Here is a 24341-nt window from a genome sequence, read left to right as displayed (position 1 = left end):
TCCACCTCAGCTACCCAAACTACACATTACATATCTTTTTCTGCCACAAGGGCAGTATTTGTGCACTCACCAGAAATGACGTACCGTGCCAGAGACTGCAAAACTTGAATCCCCACTGTTTGATCTGCTTTGGCTCAACATTTCTCTACCATTCAACCTGCCCTTTTTATATCCTCCTATTGCTCTCCAAACTCCGTCAACCACTCTGACCTTTTCAACTACTCTCTAAAGCTCGACTTTCTGCAGTCGAAATATCCTGATAGTGAGGTCATCCTTGGGGATTTCAGTGTCCACAATTCATATTGGCTCCCCTTCTCCAGTTTTACTAAACAAGCAGGTAGGGATGCTGAGGTGTTTGCCATCAGCAGTGACCTATCTCAGATCATCAATCTTCCAACCAGAATACCTGACAAACCCCCCATCCAATTTGCCAAAATACTTGACCTCTTCCTAACAAGCTCCCATTCCAGGTACACTGTGGTTGGCAGTTCTTCCATTAGTAACTCAGATCACAAACTCATACAAGTCTCTTTTGCTTCAGGGCAACCTTCACCCACTAGTTCACAGTCAAATGTCCTTTGGCATGACAAGGATACCAACTGAAAGGACCTCTGTGATGTCTATTCCTCCTTCCCATGGTGTGACTATTGCTTCAGTTCTTCTGATCCAAACACCTGCTCAGACCAAATAACAGAAATCATCCTCATTGGATGAAGGCTTTCATCCGTTATTACACTCCAAATTCTCAGCCACCAAGTTATCTGCTTACCAAGACCAAAACTCCAGCTGTCTACACTGTCTACACTACAGCTCACAACAGTTGTAAAAGAATCGTCACCAGGTCGAAGTCAGACTTTGAAAGGGCTAAATGCTGCAAACTCACCTCCTGCCCAAATGGCAATCACTCCTTCTGCTCCCTTGTCAAGACCACTGGGTGCAACTTCTGCCACCCAGTTTCCATCACTCTCATATCCAGATGGTGCTGCTGTTACTCACCTAAAGACAAGGCCAATTTACTGGCATCACTTTTCTCTTCAGATTCCTGCATGGATGACCTGGGCAAAGTTCCCCTCCACTGAACCAGGAATGGCTGCATGTCTTCCATAGTATTCTGACAAAAAGAAATCTGAAGAATCCTTATAATAAATTTAGTTTAATCCTTTTATCCAAGTGTGAGCAAACAAAGTTTGCGCCTGAAAGTATCTTCAGGACTGGGGTAAGGTAGTGCAACACCAGGACGACTCCTTGCAAAGGTGGAGCAAGCTACTATCACTTCTATCTCAGTATCTCCCACAATGCAAAACACATCTTCTTACAGATATGTCTAATGTTATACATTAACGGAAGGGCCACTACCCAGACTAGTTTCGAACTTTATTGAGGTCTCTTCAGCGGGAGCCAGGCCCAAGTGGAGATACCAGCCAGAAGCATTAGCAAGGTCATCTCTACCTATAGGAGTTGCCAAATGGTGTGCCACCTTTTTAATAAATTACTCTGGATTTAGAGAAAGATGTTGAAAGTTTATTTTTCACTTGGTTAGAATATAATAAATTTAGTTTAATCCTTTTATCCAAGTGTGAGCAAACAAAGTTTTCACCTGAAAGTATCTTCAGGACTGGGGTAAGGTAGTGCAACACCAGGACCACTTCTTGCAAAGGTGGAGCAAGATACTATCACTTCTATCACTTCTATCTCAGTATCTCCGACAATGCAAAACACATTTGGCAACTCCTATAGGTAGAGATGACCTTGCTAATGCTTTTGGCTGGTATCTCCACTTGGGCCTGGCTCCCACTGAAGAGACCTCAATAAGGATCGAAACTAGTCTGGGTAGTGGCCCTTCCCTTAATGCATAACATTAGACATATCTGCAAGAAGATGTGTTTTGCATTGTGGGAGATACTGAGATAGAAGTGATAGTAGCTTGCTCCACCTTTGCAAGGAGTCGTCCTGGTGTTGCACTACCTTACCCCAGTCCTGAAGATACTTTCAGGCACAAACTTTGTTTGCTCACTTGGATAAAAGGATTAAACTAAATTTATTATATTCTAACCAAGTGAAAAATAAACTTTCAACATGAAGAATCCTTAATAAACTGAACAAAAACAAGGTATCTAGTCCTGATGGTATCCCACCTATTATGTTAAAAAAATTGTGCCCCAAAACTAACATTTATCCTGTATCACTCTTCAATCTATTCCCTATTCAACTGGCATCTACCTTACAACATGGAAACAGGCCCATACCTATCCCAAAGAAAAGTGATAAAAGTCAACTACCATCCAATTGCTCTCACTTCTTTTCTCTCTAAAATTATGGAGAAGGTCATTAACAACCAATTCTTGCACCACCTAGAGACATACCAACTAATCAGTAACCTGCAGTATGGATTCTGCTACTTGTGATCTACAATTAATCTTGCTTTCATCACCCATCTATGGAGAAATTTGGAGAAACTCAAGTGGTTGTCCTCAACATTTCAAAGCCATTTGATGGGGTTTGGCACAGGGACCTACTTAACAAACTGCCATCCTATGGTCTGCCTTCCTCACTGCAACTTGATCACCAACTTTCTCATTGGTTGCTCACAATGTGTCATGGTGGGCAGTTTCCTCTCCCCAGATTTCTCCACCAATGCAGGAGTACCCAAGGATTCTGTTCTTTCACCCACTCTCTTCCTCTTGTATATAAATGACCTGCTCTCACAGACTTCAAATCCTGTCCATAACTTTGCAATGACAGTACACTCCCTTTTTCATTTGACAAACCTTGTAGTACTCAAGTATTAGAATCCTCAAGATCTACCATGACCAGTGACCTGAACTCAGATTTCCTAGCTATATCCCAGTGGGGTAAAGACAACCTTGTCAACTTCAATGCCACCAAAACTCAATCCTGTCTGATCTCTTGCAAGAAAGAGCTCACATTCCTCCCTCTTACCTTCAGTAATACTGAGATATCCAAACACAATCGGATTTCTTTTCTTGGACTGACCTTCACCTTCAATCTTTCCTGACACAACCACATTTCAACCACAGCTTCCTTCTGCAGCTGCCAAAAAAAACATGAACTTTTTTCGCACAAGATACTACTTCACAGCTGCTAATCCTATACAAAACCCTGATCCACCCAAACGTGAAACATTGTGTGGATCAGGGTAGATCAGCTACCCTGATATACTGTAGATCAGGGTAGATAGTGCCCTGATCTACTGTAGATAGTGCTGTAGATCAGCATGGGGTGCTGTAGATCAGCATGCAGCACCCCAAACATGGGGTACAGCACCCCATGTTTGGGGTGCTGCACCAAAATTCTCCCTCAGATTGCTTGATTCTGTCCAGAAGAGGGCAGTTAGGCTAAATAATGATTCCTTTCTCCCCACTTCAATTCCTCTCTTCCATCCTGTCATGTATTGGAAAATTTTTATCATCTACTCTAAAACCCTTTAGTAAATTATACATGACTATCATATTCTCTTTTTTCTGTCTATTAGCTAAACTTCATAGCTTACAAAATTTCAGTACTCCATAGGAAATACTCAATAATCCTCTCTACCACTCCAGTATCCCCCCACTAAACCCAGCCAACCAAATATGTGCACAGTAATCATCCAGATGTTGTCATATCATAGTATTATAAAGCAGGACGGCTTCCTTATCCCTGCTTGTCATTGTGTTTCTTGATATCCAAGTGATCATTTATGCATTTTGTCCATTTTGCTCTATATTCTTTGAGCTTCAACTCTGTCTACAATTTTCCCTAAATCCTAACCTCATTAATTTCTTGCACTGTAGTTCTGTCTGTGTAATATGCAGCTGGCAATTTTTTCATCCCAAAGTTCATAACTTCATACTTTGATACCTTGAATGGGCAGTCATTAATCTTTTTCCTAACCTACCAGTCTATTTGAATCATCCTGTATAATCTTTATATCATCTTAATTAAGTGTGTCATTAGCAAAGAAGGTTATCTTCACTGGAAATTGTGGGAAAGTGTGGTTAGCAAAGGGTATGAGTACTAGATCTTTTGCTTGGAGGGAGGATTGTGAATAAGTGGAATTGGTTGCCGAAGTCTGTTGTGAATGCTTTGTTAGTAAGCACATTCAGTGAGTCGTATAATTGTGTTGTGTGGATAGTGTGAGTCTTCCATGATGAGTATTTGGACTCCATAGATTCTGGTGAATAATAATAATAAGGAATATTTTTATGTGAATCACACCTGTGAGAGGTTGCAAACTTATAGTACTGTGTACAAACTGGGGATTAGGTAACTTGGGAAACTATATTGATAACCCGTTATTTTGTAAGTGACACTATTAATATTCAAAAATGTGTAAGCAGAGCTAATCTGAGACTATTTGATTTCAACAGAATGAGAGATTTGACAAACAGTAGGCCAGTTTGGAAGATAGTATTGGGAATTAGTCATGAAACTATTAATAAAGATTGGTACTCTCATAATATCTGGTATATAATGACAAAAAATCATTTGCTTAAACAATGGTAGGTAGTGCATACATTGCATTATCTGGTGTTAGATTACTATCCTGCTTATTGGAGGTCTGAGTGGAATGGAAAATTTTCATGTTTCATTTCTATAGCAGGGTTTCTGGATTATCCAACTCTTATCCCACAGTACTAATGTTAGATAAATTTACAACTTTTTATGGGTGGAATTCATATTAAAAAAAAACCTCTTGCATTTCACGCAAAAAAAGTTTTTTGCTCTTGTATTCAAGAGTGAAGCTGGAAATTTTGTGTAAAACACTAACATTATACTGTTTTTGTTGTTTGGACTGCCGTAGTACACCCTAAAACCTTGTCTTGGATGATAATTACTATCTTGAATTGAATATAGAATGAAGGCATTCATTCTAGTAATAATTATTTCAGTAATTCACTCAAGATAGACACTGGATGTCTTCTCTAAGTAAAGAAGAAACAGTAGTCTGCCTGTGAAAAGAAGAGTTGAACACCTTAGATGATACCAGTGTAGTGCCAAAGAATGTGCACTCATTTGAAGTTAATGACCTCCTGTCATTAACCTCAAATCGTATTCATAGTTTTACTAAAATATTCATTAACCTAATATTTCAGACTTGAAAATCTTCCAACAGTGTCATAATCATGCTATTTTCTGTGGATGAAAGCATCCAAATGAGTTTCATTACTACTAATACATGGTCCTATCTAATTTTTTGAAAGAAAAATCTCACTTAATTTTTCCTACCTTTTTATAAATCAGATCATCAGTAAAATTGGATTTCTCTTGTCATATTAATTTACTTACATCTTTAGCTTTTCCTGGCTCCCATAACTTCCATTTAAGACTTCTCACCTATACAACTACTGCTACTATATTAATGCATATTCACCCAGCCTTGGAATATTGTTCTCATATTTGGATTGGTGCCTCAAAAGTCATCCAGAAATGTTTGAAATTATTTCAGAAGAAATAATTTTAAGCAGAATTTTAATATCAGCAGATTACTCCTCACACAAACTCACTTTAATCTATTTCTCAGATGTTTTGCTTCTGCTCTATAGTTTTTTTCCCCAGAATATTTTCATACTCACTGCTCCATTTTGAACTGGTCACCTAATATTTTTGAACAGACCATATTTTTTGAGAATGTAAAAAAAAATGCTGGCAACTGTTAGACAACATCTACAGTTTAGCTTCATACTTCAAACTTAGAACATCCTGCTTCACACCATTTTCTCCAAACATTACAACCTTCATTAGTTCAAGAAACACTTCAATGGGTTCCTTCTTAATACTTGCTTGCACATAATACTTTTGTGTAATAAATTGTGACCTGTGCGTGTGGATATAATAAATTATAGTCAGTAATTGAATCAACAGATAATCAGAAATGCAGTAAAGTACTGAATAGAGTATAATACACCATGTGCTGTTTGTGGTTATGGCCAAAGCAACTAAAGCTTTGTGGATCATGTCTTATGTCTGTAATTGTGTGTTCTTTTAACCAGTTTTTCATGTTTGTGGGATGAAAAAATAGAGTTTCTGAAGAAACAACCCTGCCACCTTCAGTTGAAAGAATCCTGTAAAGGTTTTTGCATCAAGAAAGGATTTGAACTCAGTCTTTTCCAACCAATGGGCATCATCGATACTGAGTTATTCTTGCACATTGCTTGTCTATTGTATGCTCTTATTTGTAACGTGTATAAATTCAATTCATTGAATTTATACTCTCAAGCATTTTAATAGATTTCTTCAAATATGTGTTTTGAAATGTATAGTTTTTTTTTTTTTTTTTAATAATAATTCCTTTGTTTTATGTTGATATGTGATGTTTTGTTTTCATTTTTCAGTTGGCTGAAGAATTTATTTTAGAATTTACTCAGTTAATGGATCAGTATGCTGCACATGTTGAATATCAGGTAAATTGTATCCAATGCAGAATGAAATTTTTTCACACTGTTATTAGCTCTAATCTTTGTACTCTCAATAAATGCTAAATCTATTTTTGGAAGAAGGAGGGGGGGATGTAATGTCGTGTTGTGATACCAATGATTGATCACCACTAATATTTTACTATATTTTTCACATCAGCATATTCAAATAAAAGTTCAAACACAAGGAGACAAGAGACAAAGATGGTGAAATAAGAGAGATGAGATTTTTCATCTCCTTATCTTCCCTCGGGAGATTGCTCTTCATAATTCTGAAGACAACACCATGAAGACAGCTCATACACCATAATTATGAAATATTTTATTTATCTTCTTTTTATTTTTTTTTTGTTGTTTTAAATTATTTCTACATGTATTGTCAATCTTTATATTTTAATATTATAGAGTTTATGATTTTTAATTTCTTTCTAATTTATTCTGTTATGGTTAATCAGCTCCATTAAGTCTTTAAAATAATGTATTCATATAATGACTCAATTAAATTATCAGGTTTATGAAGATAGGAGTATGAAGTACTGCAGTTCTGGCCTTAAATATAATTTCGAGATATGCTTTTCAAAATGAATTATCTGTTGATGATGTAATGTAATTTAAAGAAAATTCCAAAATAATCACTAAATCGCAGGCCTAAGCCAGCAAGTTCAAAACTAAAGGGTGCATATATACAAAATAAACATGCTATTCAAATATTGATTTGAAATTGTGGAAGAGCTTCATGAAAAACTTCACTAATAGTATATCTCTTTACTTTATGCAGATTATATTATTATTATTATTAATATAATTTGCTACAAGGCCCCAAGGAGTCAGGGACTCGTCGAAGGAGGCCTAATAATACACGTACACCACCTATCATACTTATTCTTGAATTCATTCACACTGCTTGCACACACAACATCCGGTGGCAATCCATTCCAATCATGCACCACCCTATAAGAGAAAAAATCTAGCCTTCAAGCGACATTCATTCTCATATTCAAAGGATACCCTCTTTTCCTTTCCTCCCGCCCTCCATGAAATGAAAAATTCCACCAGCTGAAATCCTGTATGACCCTGTCAGTAGTTTTTAAGTCTCAATCACATCACCCCTCTTTCTCCTGTTTGCTAGTGTCTGCAGTCTACAAATTCTTAATCTGGCTTCATAATCAGTATTCTACAATCCTGATATTTTTAACACTCTCCTTTGCACTTTCTCTCTGGTCTCCTGGTTTCTGCTGTGATGCAGAAACCAGGAGACCAGACCTATGCACAATAGTTCAAGTGAGGTCTTGTTAAGGCCTTGTAAACAGGCAAAATGGCATTCTTATCTTTACATGTGAAAGTTTGCTTCAGAATTGCAATTATCTTTTGAGTTGTATTTGCAATCTTTGCTACATGTCCCCTAGACTTTAACTTATCCTAACACTCAGCATTCCCTAGCCTGATCAGTTTCTTCTAGCATAATCCCACCAATATAATGTTATATTGGATATCTAATCATGCCAAGCACATGACTTTGCATTTACTAACATTAAACTGACATCCATTTTCTCATGCCCACAGTTTCAGCCTATTCAAATCATTCTGCAAGTACAGGTAACCTTCGTATAACGCAGATGTTAGGTTCCACAAAAATGCTGCGTTATATAAATCGCATTATGCGAGACTCAGATCGAAACCGCGTTCAACAAGCGTTACTATCATTTGTAGACCACGTTGTATAAGTACCGAGTTATACTAGGGTTACCTGTAAATCTTTTGCATCATCAGCAAATAGCTATATGTCACCTATAAAATCCTTTCCTGTATCATTAATGTACAGATTGAATAACAGTGGACCAAGGACTGATACTTGTAGTACACCACTAGTTGCTTTATGTCTTGCAGACTCTCATTCCCTATACACTTTTTGATATCTTTCAGTCTGCCATCCTCTTATCCACACTAATATTTTATAATTTAAACCCATATTCTCCAATATTGTACTCCTAAATAAATCCAGTATGAATCTGCAGGATCATTAACTAAGTTGTATAACTTATGCAATAAATTTCTTATGAAAATCTGTAATAATATGACAAAGACATAGGCAGAAATGTTAAAAACCTTAGCTGCATCCTGATGGAAAAGAATCTATAGAACAAGTAAGATATTTCAGTTATACAGGCACAATTTTTAGTGAAGATGGCAAATTAAATATGGAAATAGGCCACAGAATTAGCAAAGCCAGTATGGTAGTCAAGTGAATGAATTTGTAAGGAATAAGAGCTAAATTAGTCAGAACACTAAATTAGCTGTATACAAGATAGTGTGCATACCAATTTTAACTTATGGATCTGAAAGCTGAGTTAGAAATAAAACAATTGATCAGAAACTTTAAGATTACAGATATGGGAGTTCTAAAAAAAAAGAAAAAAATCAGAGTAGTAAGCAGTTGGCATCAACATCAGTATTTTATTAAAAACCATATTAGGAAAGAAATTGACATCATTAACATTCAAGAATCTGTTAACAGAGCTAATCTCAGGTAGTATGATCGCTTAAACAGAATAGAGAAGAATGGTTAGCAAAATAATAATAATAATAATTATTATTATTATTTATTTATTTTTTTTTTTTTTGCTAGGATGGCAGGAAAAATATCCCAGAAAAAGATTAAGATCTGGGTGGATTGATACAATAAGAAGGGCTTTAGAAGAGCAAAATATAAAATCTGATAATATTGGAATCTTGGGAGATAACAGATTAATATGGAAGAAAATTGTTAATAGGAAGTTAGTAATGATGTCATATTTTCACGTAATACTATTATATCCTGTACATCCCTTGAATGTACGTATCAAAATTTGATGAAAATTATTAGTTTTTACATATATAAATGTTTTGTGCCATTGTTTAATAAAAGTAATTACCTATCAATTACTGAATCTGAAAGCTTTGTTGTGAATTAATAATAGATCTATTATTATTATTATTATGACTTTATAACATATCTTGATTTTTAAATCTACAGTCAGTATTGTTCAAGGAACATGGCTTGAGGTTATATTATGAGTGGTCGGTATAATTTAGCACTCATGTAAAATTGGCGATTTTTATCTGTTTTATTGTGTTTTTTACTTAGAGTTATATAAATTAGAGAAGAGTTTCATGTTTTTAGGTTATTTGGTGTCTTTATAATATATTTTTATTGTAGTATTTTAATATTAAATACAGGTATACAATGGTGCCATTCTACACCTGGACAATGGCACCAAAAACTCGGAAGAAATGAAACACTAACAAGAACAGCAAAGTAGTGGACAACAAGATTTTCTCCGCTAAAGAATATTAAAGAGGATATTGAAAATAATTTAACCTCTGAGATTGCTAGGCTAAAGCCGATTATTAGACAGTGAGGGAACTACGGAAAGTTGAGTGGTGTTTAGAGGAACATAGGGAGAATAAAAAAAAGTTGAGCAGCAAAATAGCAAACAAAACATGGAATCAGGTAAGTTAGTGCATAATAACAAAAATCTGGTAAGTAAAGTTGATTATAAAAAGAAGTGTCGCCATACCAAATAACATTGTATATAAAACATGCCATTGGTGAGCAGATTATAACATCAAGTTTTCTCAGTGCAAAAATTAAAATGATGCAATCAATTCAAAAACAAAAAAGAAAAGTAAATGAGATTGTAATTGTAGTAGATACTAAGGAAGGACTTAACTAGTGATAGGTTCAGTATGAGAGAGGAGATGAAGGGTTGTTGGAAGAGGTGAAAGTGAAGAGTGAGAAAAGGAAAATAGTAAGTATATTACAGTGGAACTTTGGTTGTCGAACATAATTCGTTCCTAAAGGCTATTCGGGAACCGATTTGTTTCAAAACCGAAACCATTTTCTCATAAGAATTAATGTAGAATGAATTAATTCGTTCCCAAACCCCAGATGATTGCTTGTTTAAACCTTTATAACAGTACTTCATGCATAAAATCTTATACAAAAAGAATAAACACAAATAGATAAATAGATAAAATATAGACGAAAATTTAACTTCACTTTAACTATATGAAGGAGAGTTGCAATTTATGAAGAAACAACAAAACACAAAGAAAATCAAGAAAACGCACCGCAAATTCGAGCAGGGGTTTGCACTGAGCAGATGCTGCCGCGTAACTGACACTCTCCCACCTTACATCTCGGCACGTGGTTGCCGGTTTGTCTGTTCGGAAACCGAAATTCTGTTCAGAAACCGGTGTGTTTTTTGTTCCAAAAATATGTTCGGGAACCGATTTGTTCAAGATCAGAGTCGTTCGACAACCACGGTTCCACTGTACCTCGATATGATAAAAATGAATTAAGAAGGGCTGTGATGGCAAATGAGTAGGCTGTGTAGAAGGAATGGATGTGAATTTTTGGATATGTGGAGTGAGTTTGAGGGAAGATTGGATTTGTATAAGAGGGATGGCCTACACTTGAATGCATTTGGCATCAGGAGTCTTGAAAAATTATTAATCAATATAAAACCTAACACAGAGTCGGGGAAACTGAATTCAGATGGAGGAAATGTGAGAATCTGTATGTAAGAGGGACATTAACTGTGTTAATGATGGGAATGGTTATTATTATAATTCTGTCTCCATCTCGGACCTATCAAGGATGTGTAAGAATGTGTGCATAAGTAAGGAACTAGATGAGAACAGAGATCTGCAAGTTGTTGAACTGTGTCATGCAGACCACAGACAAGTGTATACAGAAGAGAATGCAATGAATTTATTATGTCTGCATGAATGCTAGGAGTATCAGGAAAGGAGTACAGTTTGTTGCCATGGTTAATATATTGGGACCACATGTTGTAGGCATTAATGATAGATGAAGAAATGCATCACCAAATAGAAAAGATGAGCATGATATAGATGCACAAAATCAGTTTCTTTTAAAACTCTCCAAGCATTGTTCAGAGATTTTCATGTGAGTGAGTTTTTGATCTGCTGCGAGCAAGCATGGCACTCATCATGCGCAAAACTTTTTCATATGCAATTCTTCATGCAAAATATATATCCTCACGGTCTTTTGAAATGCCTATAGTCTCGGCAATTTCACGCACTTTGACTCGCTGGTCATCCAACACCATATCATGCACTTGATCAATGATTTCTGGTGTTGTTACACTTTTTGAACATCCTTCATGTGGATCATCTTCAAGGCTGGTATGGTTTAAACTCGGCAGCTCATTTCTTAATTGTCAAAAACGAAGGAGAAGAGCGCCTATAAACTTTAATGGACTTCGAATGAATTTCTTTTGGTGTTAAACCTTCTTTTACAAAGAATTTTATAACTGCACAATACTCAATTTTATCCATTTTAAGGGATATAGACAACACTTTTGCTTCATACAGCTGTATAAAACAAACTACTTGATAGAATTGAATGACTTGCAATTTCACATGGATGCTTATGAGAGATGTACCAACTTAGAAAATAAAATCTTTTCGATATCATTGCCATCTATGGTCGAGGCTGAGAACTTTTCAGACCACCCTCATATATTGTGCAGAAGGATAATGTCAGTTATGATAATTATAAGCATCAGGCCAGAAAAGTTGCAAGTGTTGTACAGATAATTCTGAGTTAAAAGAAAAAGAGTTAAAAAAATTCTATTGTTATGCTGCAAGTAAAAGAAGGAATGAATTTGAAAGAATAACCCTACTGAATGCAGATGGTATGCAGGTGACTGATATAGAAGAGATTGCCCATTTTGCTAAAAGCGATCAACCTGGTATATGTACATTGAACTCACTGCTATCTCTTCACCTTATAAAGAAACTTGTATATGAAGAGGAATTTATGAGTACTAGAGCTGTTGTGCAAATTGAATAAGAATTCTGCAATAGGAATTGGTGGGACATCAGTACGGATGCTAAGAGTGTTCAGCTGAACTAGCTATTCCTTTGACCAGGCTATATAATTTGAGTCTCAGAACAGGGAAGATTTCACAAGGGTGAAAAGAATATATCGTAATTCCATCGCACAAGGGTGGTGCAAAGGCTGATGTGTCCAACTATTGACCAATCAGTATCTCAGGAGCAGTGATGAAGGTTTTGAAAAAGTTGGTTAGGAGTTCATTCAGAAATGGGTTGATAGAGAATCTCTACTTTGCATGAGTTCACTAAGGGAATGTCATGTTTTAGCAACTTGCTCACATTCTATAATAATGTTACCACTGAGTTAGACAAAGGGAATGTATACACCATGATACTTTTGGATTTTGCTGAGGCTTTTGACAGAATACAACATTGGATACTGTTGCATAAATTGGAGAATATGGGATTTTATTATAAACTGTTGGCATGGATCAGAAAATGGCTGACTGACAGATCAAAACATGGTATATTGTGTGGGAAGGTGAACCTGCAAAATTCAAAGTAACCCAATGGTGTCCTCAAGGATCAGTCCTTTGTCCATTGTTATTCAATTTGTACGTTGAGATTGGGAAGGATTTGACATGTGGCGTACAGCTATTTGCTGATGATGCAAAAATAGGTCAGATAATCAGGAGTGCTATTGATATGTACTACTTGATGATTTCTATAGGCTAGAATTGTGGGCATGTGAAAATGGTTATCTTGTCATTTCAGTGTCAATAAATGTAAAGTCATGCACTTTGTCGTAATTAGATATCCAATGTCATATTATATTGGTGGGATTATGCTTGAAGAAACTAATGAGGCTATGGATCTTGGAGTTTTAGTAGACATGAAGTTCAAAGGTCATATAGCCAAAATTGTAAATACAACTCAGAGAATAATGGCAATGCTGAAACGAATCTTGACATGTAAAGATAAGGAAGTCATTTTGTCTCTTTATAAGACCTTGATAAGACTTCACTTGAACTATTGCATGCAGGTCTGATCTCTGGTTTCTGTGGTTATTTTGATAGTGGGGAGAGTGCAAACTGTATTCCACAATCCTGATAATTGATATCAGGATTGTGGAAGACAGATTGAGAATTTTTAAGCTGCAGATGCTAGCAAACAGGAGAAAGAGAGGTGATATGATTGAGACTTTCAGACTTCTGAAGGGCTTATTCAGAATTTCAGTAGTTGGAATTTTTCATTTTATGGAGGGTGGGGAAAGGATGCAAAGGCATCCATGGAAGTTGAGAATGAAAGCTTTCAAAAAGAGGGTTAAGGCTAGATTTTTCTCTAGCATCATCAGCAAATAGCTGTATGTCACATATCCTTCCCAATCTCAATGTAGAGATTGAATAACAATGGACAAAGGACTGATCCTGGATGCACACCACTGGGTTATTTTGAATTTTGTAAGTTCATCCCCACATATACCACTTTTTGATATCTGTCAGTCAGCCATCTTCTAATCCATGCCAATAGTTTATAATCCAATCCCATATTCTCCAATTTATGTCAGCTGGTGTGAATAATATGGCCTCGTTGTTATTATAATAATATCATTGCAGTATATGCACTCTCTCTCCCCTGCCTTCCCCATGTACTTTGTATTGTAATTAGCTGCTTACTAACTGATTATTCTTTGATTATGATCCTCTCCATATATAATCTTAGAGATACTTGTCTTTTTATTTTATTAGCCGTTATGTTAAAACTTAATTATCAGGTTATCTAACTTGAATATCAGTTTCCCATTAAAAATGAGTTATTACATTCAAAATCTGTGGATGTGTATATTTTGCTTCAACTTAAAATTTAAACATACTTCTTATTTTTCATTTAAAATTAGTGAATTTTTTTTTTTTTAGGTTGAGAATGGAGTTGGGAGGTGTGGGCCAGTTAGCAGAGCCTTCAATTCCACAGTTATAGGAGTATGCAGTGAGATCATCCTACCATTTGTAAGCAATGCCATCATATTTATTAATCATATATCTTTTAAGGAAATTAACGTATTTGTTAATAAATAAACTTATTTACTTATTATCCTATATTTTGCCGAAATATAGGATATTATATTAGACACTTGCATGCAGGCACACTTCAGAAACAAAGATGAAGAAACCAGAGAGATACAGGAGACCTAAAGTCCTACAATTAGTTCATCTGTTGGCTTCGGTTGGGAATGCTTGATCGTTTAGCTGACTGTTTGCAGATGAGGGTTTCCCATATGAGGGGGGGAGTCTGATACAACCATATTTGTTTAAGTTGGGATAATTGGTAAGCGCTGCAGCTGATTCCAAGGAAAGCCTCTCGAACTTGACTTTACTTCTGTGGAGTAAGGTGGCTTTTTTTCCAATGGATTCTGTGCTGGATATCCAGGGCATGGTCTGCTAATCCAGGGCGGCCGTAGTGATGAAATTGGATGTAATCTTGATGTTCTGTTATACATGCTGTGTTTTTCCATAATAAGAAAGGTTGCAACTGCAGGGTATCTGATAAACTCCAGGTAAATCCAAAGGTTGTAGCTAGTCATTGGGGGGGGGGGGAGTAGATAAGGGCTGCTAGTTTTTTGTGTGGTTTATAGGTGATGACCACAAGATTGTTCTCTTTTAAAATCTTGACACCTTTTCTGAGCCACCATGGATATAGGGGATGGTGATAGATTTGCTGTAATATGTTTGGAACAGTAGGAACAGTGTGGTGTTAAAATTCTTTGTATTTGGTGGGAGGTGTAACCATTAACCAAAAAAAGTGTTTTTATGTAGGTGAGCTCTGTATTGAGTGCACTGTTATCTGAGCAAATTAATTTTGCCTGGTGGACTAAGGATTTATAGTCCCAAAATGTTGGGGGGGAGATAGGGTGATGTCAATGTTAATGGATGTATCTACCTGTGTGTAGGGGGGGGGGGGGTTCTTTAGATTGTTTGAAGGTCAGGGATCCATTTGGATGTCTTGTAACTTGCATACACATCATTCACATAGTATGCCAAATAGTGGGTTTTAAGAGCAGAGGAATTTAGGGCATTATTTTCAAATGTTTCCATGAAAAAGTTAGCTAGGTGGCGAGACGATGGCTGTACCCTCTATTTGTTTTTGTAGAATTTTCCTTGCTAAACAAAATAGCACGAGTTCATAGTGAACTGAAAAAGGGCTGAGATATCAGGAGGAAATTGCCAAAGTGTCTTTAATTGGGACATTTGTGAATAAGGTGGAGACAGCAAAATTGACCATTAAGTCAGTGGTGGAGTGCAAGGTCTTGTATACTGGATTTAAAATGGGCTGTGTTTTTTTAGATCCCCCATGTTTCTCTGGTTTCTTCATCTTTGTTACTGAAGTGTGCCTGCATGCATGTGTCTAATTCAAGTGTATTTTTCCCTGATGATGCTGATTTGACTTTGGTGAAATATAGGATAAAAAGTAAATAAGTTTATTTATTAACAAATACATTAATTTCCTTAAAAAAATATATAATGCTGGAGAATCAACTTATAAGCTTAAACACTAGGATTTATTAATGTTTAGTATTTTGCACTATAAGATTTTAAGAATTAATAAATTGTCAGCCTTGGTTGGATATATGAATGAAATTTTTGCTTTCCAACCAAGTAGCAATGGGTTTGAATCACATTCCTGGACATGGATGTTTGTGCCTTTAGATAAAGATTGATTTCACTGTCCAGTGAGAGACCACTAACCTGCTCATTAGGGGTCAAACATTCATTGTTTGTTCTCTAGCACATGGTTTCTCAATTATCTAATAGTTAGCGCACCTGCAATTACTAATAGTAGTGTGCTATAGGTTACTGTCTTTCATATTTGGATTCACCTTTTTTAAAAAAAAAAAAAGGAAAAAAAAGTAGCATCTTACTTTTTTGTTTTTTCAGTCCCATCTACAAAAGGTTAATACGTTTTAGTAGCCCATTTCAGGCCCCAATGAGGGTGTGTTTCATACTAGGTGATGATTCATGTACCAAAAGACATTCATAAACATCCATGTTCAGTGAGCTTCAAATCCCAAAACCTGTTGGAGAGTGGAGACACTCCACTTAATCAACCAGGACAGCTTTATAAAAAGTTGTGAAAAAGTATTAAAAAAAAAAAATCCAATCTAAAAGATTCAGTTCTAATGTACATGCCTAAAGGAGAATTTATCTGAGGCACTGAAAAATTAAATATCATTTTCACATTAATTTTTCTTTCATTCTTTCAGAACATGAAACAGATTCATCTTTGTTGAAGCTCTGTTTATCACTTTTTTTCTTTCTTTTTCTGTTTTATTAGATTGAGCATTTAGGTGTTCACTGGTGTATCCACATAGATGCTTGTGTGCACTGATGTGATAGTATGCCAAACTGAATGACTCAGTAGAAATGCTAGACATGCTAAAATAAAATGAATCATTGTGTTGTACTTAATCAACATCATTTAATTGCCTAGGTAAGAGGTGGGGGGGGACAGTTCAATTTGGTGGCTTCTTTTGCGCATATACACAAGTTTGAGTTTGTTACATGATCTTCAAATATACAAGTTTTATGACTTCAGAAAATTGTGCCAGTAATATGTAAGAACAACTAAAAGAACTTGTTTTGATTAATGTCTAGGATAATGGGGGATAGCTAATATCTAAATCAGAGTACTTAGCACATCAGAAAATATGCCATTCATTTTCACATTTTAGAAAGATCAGTGATTGATACTGTGCTTGAGGTGAAAGGACTGAATTGCGCACTTAAATATCTTAGTTTTTGAAGAAAAAGTAAATATTTTAAAGCAGGAATTGATGGCAGAAGCTTTGAAGGGGCGGTATATATATTAAAAGACAAAATTCTTGGCCAGGAATTTGGAAAACAAACAAAAATTTATGCATACTTAATATCTAAAAGGAAAAATATATTGATCCTTTAAAACAGTGCAGTACAAAAATACAGTACATGGAACTGTATTTAACAAATGAAATTGAGAGCTGATAGATTAATATTCTGCCTACATTTACATAAGAAAAAATATTAGTTTTAAATGAAACTAATAATCTGTTGTATATATTGTGGTGAATTAAATGATATTTTCATAACTGAGAAAGAAAATGTAGAGGAGAAAACTATGTCTGAAACTTAGTAAATTATGGGAATAAATAGGCTCCAGTCATGTTTTGATATAGAAACAAAAAATGAACAAGACATTAATTTTCATAATGAGAACCTCATTAGATTCTCTTGACATTGTATCTGATTGAAGAGCTATAAATATTACCCCACTCCATAAAGCGAATTGAAAGTTGCAGTGGAAAACTAACATATCTGTTGTTTTAACATCTTTGTTTTTAAGACAATATGGTTGTCTCTCATTATAATAAACTTACTCACTGTAACCAACTGCTGAAAATTCCCTACTGAAGTGCCATAGGTACAATGGTATGTTAAAAAAATACATTGTTCCACTTTCCACTAGAACAAATTATTCCTGGCCCCATACAAGTTTGTGGTAGTGAGATTCTGTTGTGCTATGCATGAAGATTTCAAATAATTATCAATTTAAGTAATATAGATGGATAAGCCTTGGCATTTGTCAGTCTTCATGAATTTGCTGAATTGTTTCTGTTTAAACAAGACTTTCTTCTGATTTAATCATTCAACTTTGTAATCAACACAATTTACTTCTGATGAGAAAGAGATTCTATAAACAAATAGAAGAAACAGCACTGAGTTTTCCTTTCTGGCTCTGGAGCAACTTTGGTTATCTTCACTTAATCTTTGCCCTTCAATATTGCACACCCAAATACTCACACTACTGGTGGAAAAATGAAATAGTTGGCAAACAAAACACAAATCTAAATAAGTAAATAGCAAAACCTATAGAAACTTGATAGTCAATAAAGCAGGTGTGGAGTTGGTTAGCTTTATGTAGAATTTATAGAGAAGAAGAAATTTTATAAAAAGTGCCTACCTAATAGCATTTACCCCCAGAGAATACAAAGGAGAAAAAAAATTTTTTTTTGTAAGCAACTAAATATAAATCATAGCAGGAATATAGAAGATACCATGAAGATAGCGTTTTGAAAACTACTAAATATGTGGAGGAAAGAAGAAAGAATCAGAACTTAAAATTTATATAAAGATTGAAGATAATGATATGCTTAGTATTTGGAGTAATTTTGTAAGAGAAATCATCATCAATTTCCTGATATATACCCTGGGTGTTCAAGGGGTGTTCAAGCTACATGAATAGGTTTATATTATTAATAATTTCCATTCAACAATTTTCTTCCAAATTAGTCTGTTACTTGTCAGCACTCCAATATTGTTGTATCTAACATTTTGTTCCTCTAAGGCACTTCTGACTGAATCACTCCACCTATACCTTGGTCTTCCTATGGGTCTTCTTCCTGGATTTTGGCATCAAACAATTGTTTTGCTAGCGTTTCCTGTCCCATTCTGTTTAAGTGGCCATATCACCTTAGCAGCTCCCCACATACTAGCTTTGTTTATTCTGTTGTCTATTTCCAAATTTAATTCCTCATCTTCATCAAAAACTGTGCCTAAATAGCTGAGGTTTTCTGTGTTTCTGCATATTTTCATAGTTTCGGTCTTTTTATTGCTGTTTTTTTATGTCAAATTTGTTACAACTGTTACTGAATTTAATTGGAGAATCCTGTAGATTTGCACTGGATGTATTTAGGAGTACTGTGCGACCACAGGTGCGAGACCCTTCGACACTTCTGCGCATGGCAGAAGGTGAATCCATTCCAATAATAGGGTAATCAATGCATTTCTTGGGATGAGTGTTCATTATTATACGTCGGAAAATTAGCTTTTCTTTTATGAAAATTTTAGTTTTTAAAGTGGTAACTATTTTGGTTGTACAACAGTTAGAAAATTTTATGTATAAAGCATGTGATTGCACGTGTTGGTGACGAATTAGTACATCTCCTTATTCCTTTCTCCCCTTCAACATGAATTGACTCTTCTTGGCAATCTGCCAGCCAGGGATCTGGCATCTGTGGTCACACAGTACATCATCATCTGCATAAAGCAATGAGCTAAGTTAATCTCCAATGCTAAGGTCAGGTTTAATGTCACTTCCTTTCATAATGTAATCCATATAGATGATGAATAAGAGTGGTCATAATATGCATCCTTGTCTCACACCTGATTTTACATCAAACCATCTTCCAGTATTTCCGTCAGTTCTAACAGCTTACTTATAACTCGAATATAGACTATATATTGATCTATATAGTACTCAATTTACCCATGTAAATTTATATTTGTAATGTTTTGAAAAGCTTTTCTGTGGCACCTTGTCATATGCCTTTCCAAGATCTGCAAAACTTAAGTGCAGATTCTTGTTGTATTCCTGTGATTTCTCAACTGTTTGTCATAAATTGAAAATCTGATCTTAATAACCTCTATTTGGCCTGAATCCATCTTCTTGTTCTCCCAATTTTCTCTTCCACAATTTTTCTCAACCTCTTTTCAAACATGCTTGCTTAAATCTTACCTGGAACACTTAGTAGAAAAATTCCTCTGTAATTCTTACATTCAGCTTCATCTGCTTCAGATGCTTTTCCACATTTCAATTTTTTGATGGCTTCTTTTATATCAAATATCTCTTGAAAATTTTCTTCTACGGTTCTGTCACTGCTTTAAGTCTTTCAAGGTAATTATTCCAGACATCTAGGATATCTTTGTCTTCAGTTTTTGTGTTACCTTTATCATCTTTGATTCCTTTTATAGTACTCTTTCCTCCATTTCTAAGTTTTTTCAATAGTCTCCAGAACATTTTGTCACATTTCTGATATTTACCTTCTATATTCTTACCGAATTCTTCCCATGACTTTTTTTTGTAGCTACTCTTACACATAGCTTAGCTTTCTTACATTTTTATCTGTATTCTTTTAGGGCATCTGCTAACTTATTTGCTAGAAACTTTTGGTATGCTTTCTTCTTTTGTTGGTCTACTTCTTTAACTTCTTGTGTCCACCGTGGTCCTTGCTGACAACTTTGCCACATGCATCCCTAGCTGAATTAGTCATGTTTTCTTCAGAGTTTGCAACTGAGACTCTCTTTGTTTTTTTTTTGTTTTTTTTGAACTGTTTCACTCTTTCTTCAGTAAGGTTTTACCGTTAAGTATACAGTTTACCTGTAAAAGCTGCTCGACTTTAATTTTTTAAAAACTTTTTTACATGCTATTCTTTACACTGTGATATTCGTTTTTATGCTACTTAAAACTAAGTGAGGATCACTTCCAATTTCATATCCTCTGTACACTCTTGTATCCTGAATGAGCATGAATACTATGTTATTGTTGATAGTGATATCTTTAGCAAGAGAAATGTGATAGAAAATATCCAGGATAATGCAATCTGCACAGTATTTCAGTACTGAAAGTGTGTGTGTGTGTGTGTGTGTGTGTGTGTGTGTGTGTGTGTGTGGGAGCAAATGAGGGAGGTTTAAAGAAGCCTGAAATGTCAAAAATGCAGGTAGATTAGGTGATATGAGATGCTCAGATATAAAGGTATAGGAGTTTTACATTAATCACACTGCATAAAGTAGGCATAATCATATTATTGATAATCTTGGATAATGATTTTAATAGATTCTCTGATTGTTTGATATCTTCTTTCTCTTTTATAAAGTAATGCAATCTAAGAATTATAGAAGGACTTGTTCTCCTGATGTCTATGGAAAGAATGATGCATACATAGTGAGAAAACTAATAAAATTATTGAAGACACAGTTGATGAATAAGCAGCTTATACAAAATGTGGTTCTGAAGACCATTTTTTTCTTTAACAGAAATAGTGAAGAAATCATAGGACCACAATATAACTCTACATCTGAGGATGGTTGATCCTGAAAAGGTATATGTGAAAACTTGGAAAAATTCAAAAACTATAATGGAATGTGATGCAAAGCAATATTTTGCTTGTATGTTAAAGGAAATGCATGAGAAGATGGTTTGATGTTAAAGTAGGTATAAAGATAGTCATACACTATTGCTGTTGTAAAATAAAATCTGAAGCACACTATTTAGGAAAGCATGGTCATGCAACAGAGGAACATAAAGTAGATAATTGAGATGAGATTTCCCTACAGAGCTATAAAAATACAAAAAGAATCAAATGAGGCTTGTAACTAATGCTCTATCCCCATCTACCTGGGGAAATTTGTGACTACAGAATATAAGTTGGTCAGCAAAGTTACAAATATCTAGTCCATCTTCTTTCCTTTATTATCCAATTAGATAACTAATAATAGTAATTTGATAGATATACAACATGAACAAATGTTGTGCTGGCTAGGGTGTCATGTGATTAATGAAGATCATTGGTGTTTTTATTGGGAAACCAGGATGAACAATGAAAAAGTCACGCACTTAAACAACTTTAAAATCATATTTCAAAATCAGATTTGATTACAAGCATCAATGGAAAATAGGTGAAGCCACCTGAGGAAACACAGAAATACCATGTTAGCATAATAGTTTTACCAAGATGAAGGCAAAATAGGGAGATTCTTCTAATTAATTAGCATAAAGTTATTTAGAAGTATCTCACCTCTTTTTGTCTTGTCATATGCATCATATCATGATCAGGCACTAATGAATAAGAAATGGATTTGCTTAGTTTTCAACAGAAAATACAAACTTCTTCAACATCAAGCACTTTCAAGTTATAATGTGGGTACACTTCAAAATGAAAAATTGGACAATGAAACTTGCACCTATGTGTGTCAAAGGCATTTAAGTTCTGGTAGGGAAGAAGCAGAGGAATTTTTCAGGTTATTAGAGAGGGCTAACGTGAATGGATTCAAAGTTAGAATTCAAATAAATAAATTTAAATAAGTAATAATCCATGAAATGCAGGAATGAGGAGTATGGTTTAAGATGAATTACAAAAATTGTGAATGTTTAAGACAGTCATTCCTATTGAGGTTTGGTTTGTAGATATAGGCTTCACAACTTTATTTCTATAATCTTTCAGGTAGAAAATAATTTCTACTTGAAATTATTGTGTAAGAATTTAGTTTTATTCTAGTGAATTCTATGTCTAATGAATAAGGCATGGCTGGCAAAACCAAACTACTCACTCATAAAATAGAATATAATCTTGGTGTTCTTCACAGTGAACCTGACCCAACCAGCCCTGTCTGCCCATAATAACAAGTGAAAAAATTCTCATCCTGGAGTTTACAGAATTCCTTATCCATGTGACCTTGTTATTATGGGTAGATGGATTGTTTAGTTCAGATTTGTCTTGAACCAGCCATGCCTTATTCACTAGATATAGAATTGACTTAGATGAAACCAAAGTTTTGCACAGAAGTTATATTCTACTTGAAAGATTATCATTATTATTATTAAGAGCGACCTCCGGGGAGTCAGAAACTCATAGAAGGAGGCCATACTATTTGCACCAGCTTTCATACCTGTTCTTGAGTTCATTCACGCTACTTGCGCACACAACATCCAACAGGAATCCATTCCAATCATGCACTACTCTATGAGAGAAAAATCTAAATCCTCTTCTCGACAGCATTCTTCTCAGCTTCCATGGATCCCCCTTGCGTCCTTTCCCCATCCTCCATAAAATGAAAAATTCCATCTACTGAAATTCTGTATAATCATTTCAGAAGTTTGTAAGTCTCAATCATATCACCCTTCTTTCTCCTGTTTGCTAGTGGCTGCAGCCTACATATTCTTAATATCTTCATAATCTGCATTCCACAATCCTAATATCATTTTTGACACTCTCCTTTGCACTCTCTCTCTCTCCTGTATCAGAATCATCACAGAAACCAGGAGACCAGACCTGCATGCAATACTCCAAGTGAGGTTTTATCAGGGCCTTTGTAAAGTCAAAATATCTTATTCCTAATCTTTACATGTCAAAATTCATTTCAGCATTCCATAATTCTCCAAGTTGCGTTTACAATTTTTGTTATATGATCCTTGAACTTTAACTTCGTATCTACTAAAACTCCAAGATCACTGGCATCATCAATTTCTTCATCAAATCTCATCTCACAATCATTTCTGCATCAGTCACATGCATACCATCTGCATTGAGTAGAGTTATTCTTTCTTTTACAAGCATAATCCAACTAATATAATACGACATTGGATATCCAATCACACCATGTGCATGACTTTACATTTATTAATATTGTAAAATGATAGCCATTTTCACATGCCCACAATTCCAGCCTATTCAAATAATTCTAGAAATACTGCATATCAGCATTATTATTATTATTGCTGATGATGCAAAGATATGTAGCGTGATTATGCTACATATCTTTGCATCATCAGCAAAAGCTGTTGTATCACATGTCATATCCTTCCCAATGTACAAATTGAATGACAATGGACCAAGGACTGATCCTTAATGCACACCACTCGTTACCTTGAATTTTGCAAATTCATACCACCTTATACAACTTTTTGATATCTGTCAGTTAGACATCTTTTTATCCATGCCAATAGTCATCATCATCAAATTCCTGCCATGTATCCTCAAGGGGTGTACAGGATATGATAGTACTACATGAAAAATTTACATCATTATTAACTTTCTATCTACAATTTTCTTCCGGTCAGTTTGTTACTTGTCAAGACTCCAATATTGTCAGATCTTATATTTCTGTCATCTAAGGCACTTTGTACCGTATCAATCCACCTATACCATGGTCTTCCTCTGGGTCGTTTTCCTGCCAACCTGGCAGAGAACACTTGTTTTGCCAATCTTTCCTCGCCCGTTCTGTTTAAATGACCATACCACCTGAGATTAGCTCTGCTAATGCATTCCTGGATGCTGACAATGTCAAGTTCTTTCCTAATATCCTCATTTTTAATATGATATTGCCATTGATGCCATCTGTTCACACCTCTAATCTTTCTCAGGATTATCATATCTGTGGTCTCTAGTCTTTGGTCAAGTGTTTTACTTCTGACCCAGCTCTCAGATCCATAAGTTGAAACTGGTTTGAACACAGTCTTTGATATTTATTTTCTATGTTCTTGCGAAAGTCCTCC

The 24341-nt window shown here is 35.2% G+C and overlaps 1 protein-coding gene across 4 annotated transcripts in view; it reads left to right on the top strand.

The window, feature by feature from the left end:
- LOC150107959 (prominin-1-A-like) overlaps positions 1–24341 on the top strand; it is a 566181-nt gene that overhangs the window by 512952 nt on the left and 28888 nt on the right. For all 4 annotated transcript variants that reach the window (XM_090390573.1, XM_090390570.1, XM_090390571.1 and 1 more), the window contains 2 exons: positions 6336–6404; positions 14177–14266. In XM_090390573.1, the coding sequence (XP_090246699.1) occupies positions 6336–6404; positions 14177–14266 (159 nt within the window). The remainder of the gene's footprint in view (positions 1–6335; positions 6405–14176; positions 14267–24341) is intronic.

This window comes from Typopeltis vanoorti, chromosome 3 (genome assembly GCF_054136105.1).
Source record: "Typopeltis vanoorti isolate ZY-2024b chromosome 3, IOZ_Tvanoo_1.0, whole genome shotgun sequence".
Classification (NCBI taxonomy): Eukaryota; Metazoa; Arthropoda; class Arachnida; order Uropygi; family Thelyphonidae; genus Typopeltis; species Typopeltis vanoorti.
The sequence above is the reverse complement of the archived record's forward strand: the minus strand, read 5'-3'. Positions and strand labels throughout refer to the sequence as shown.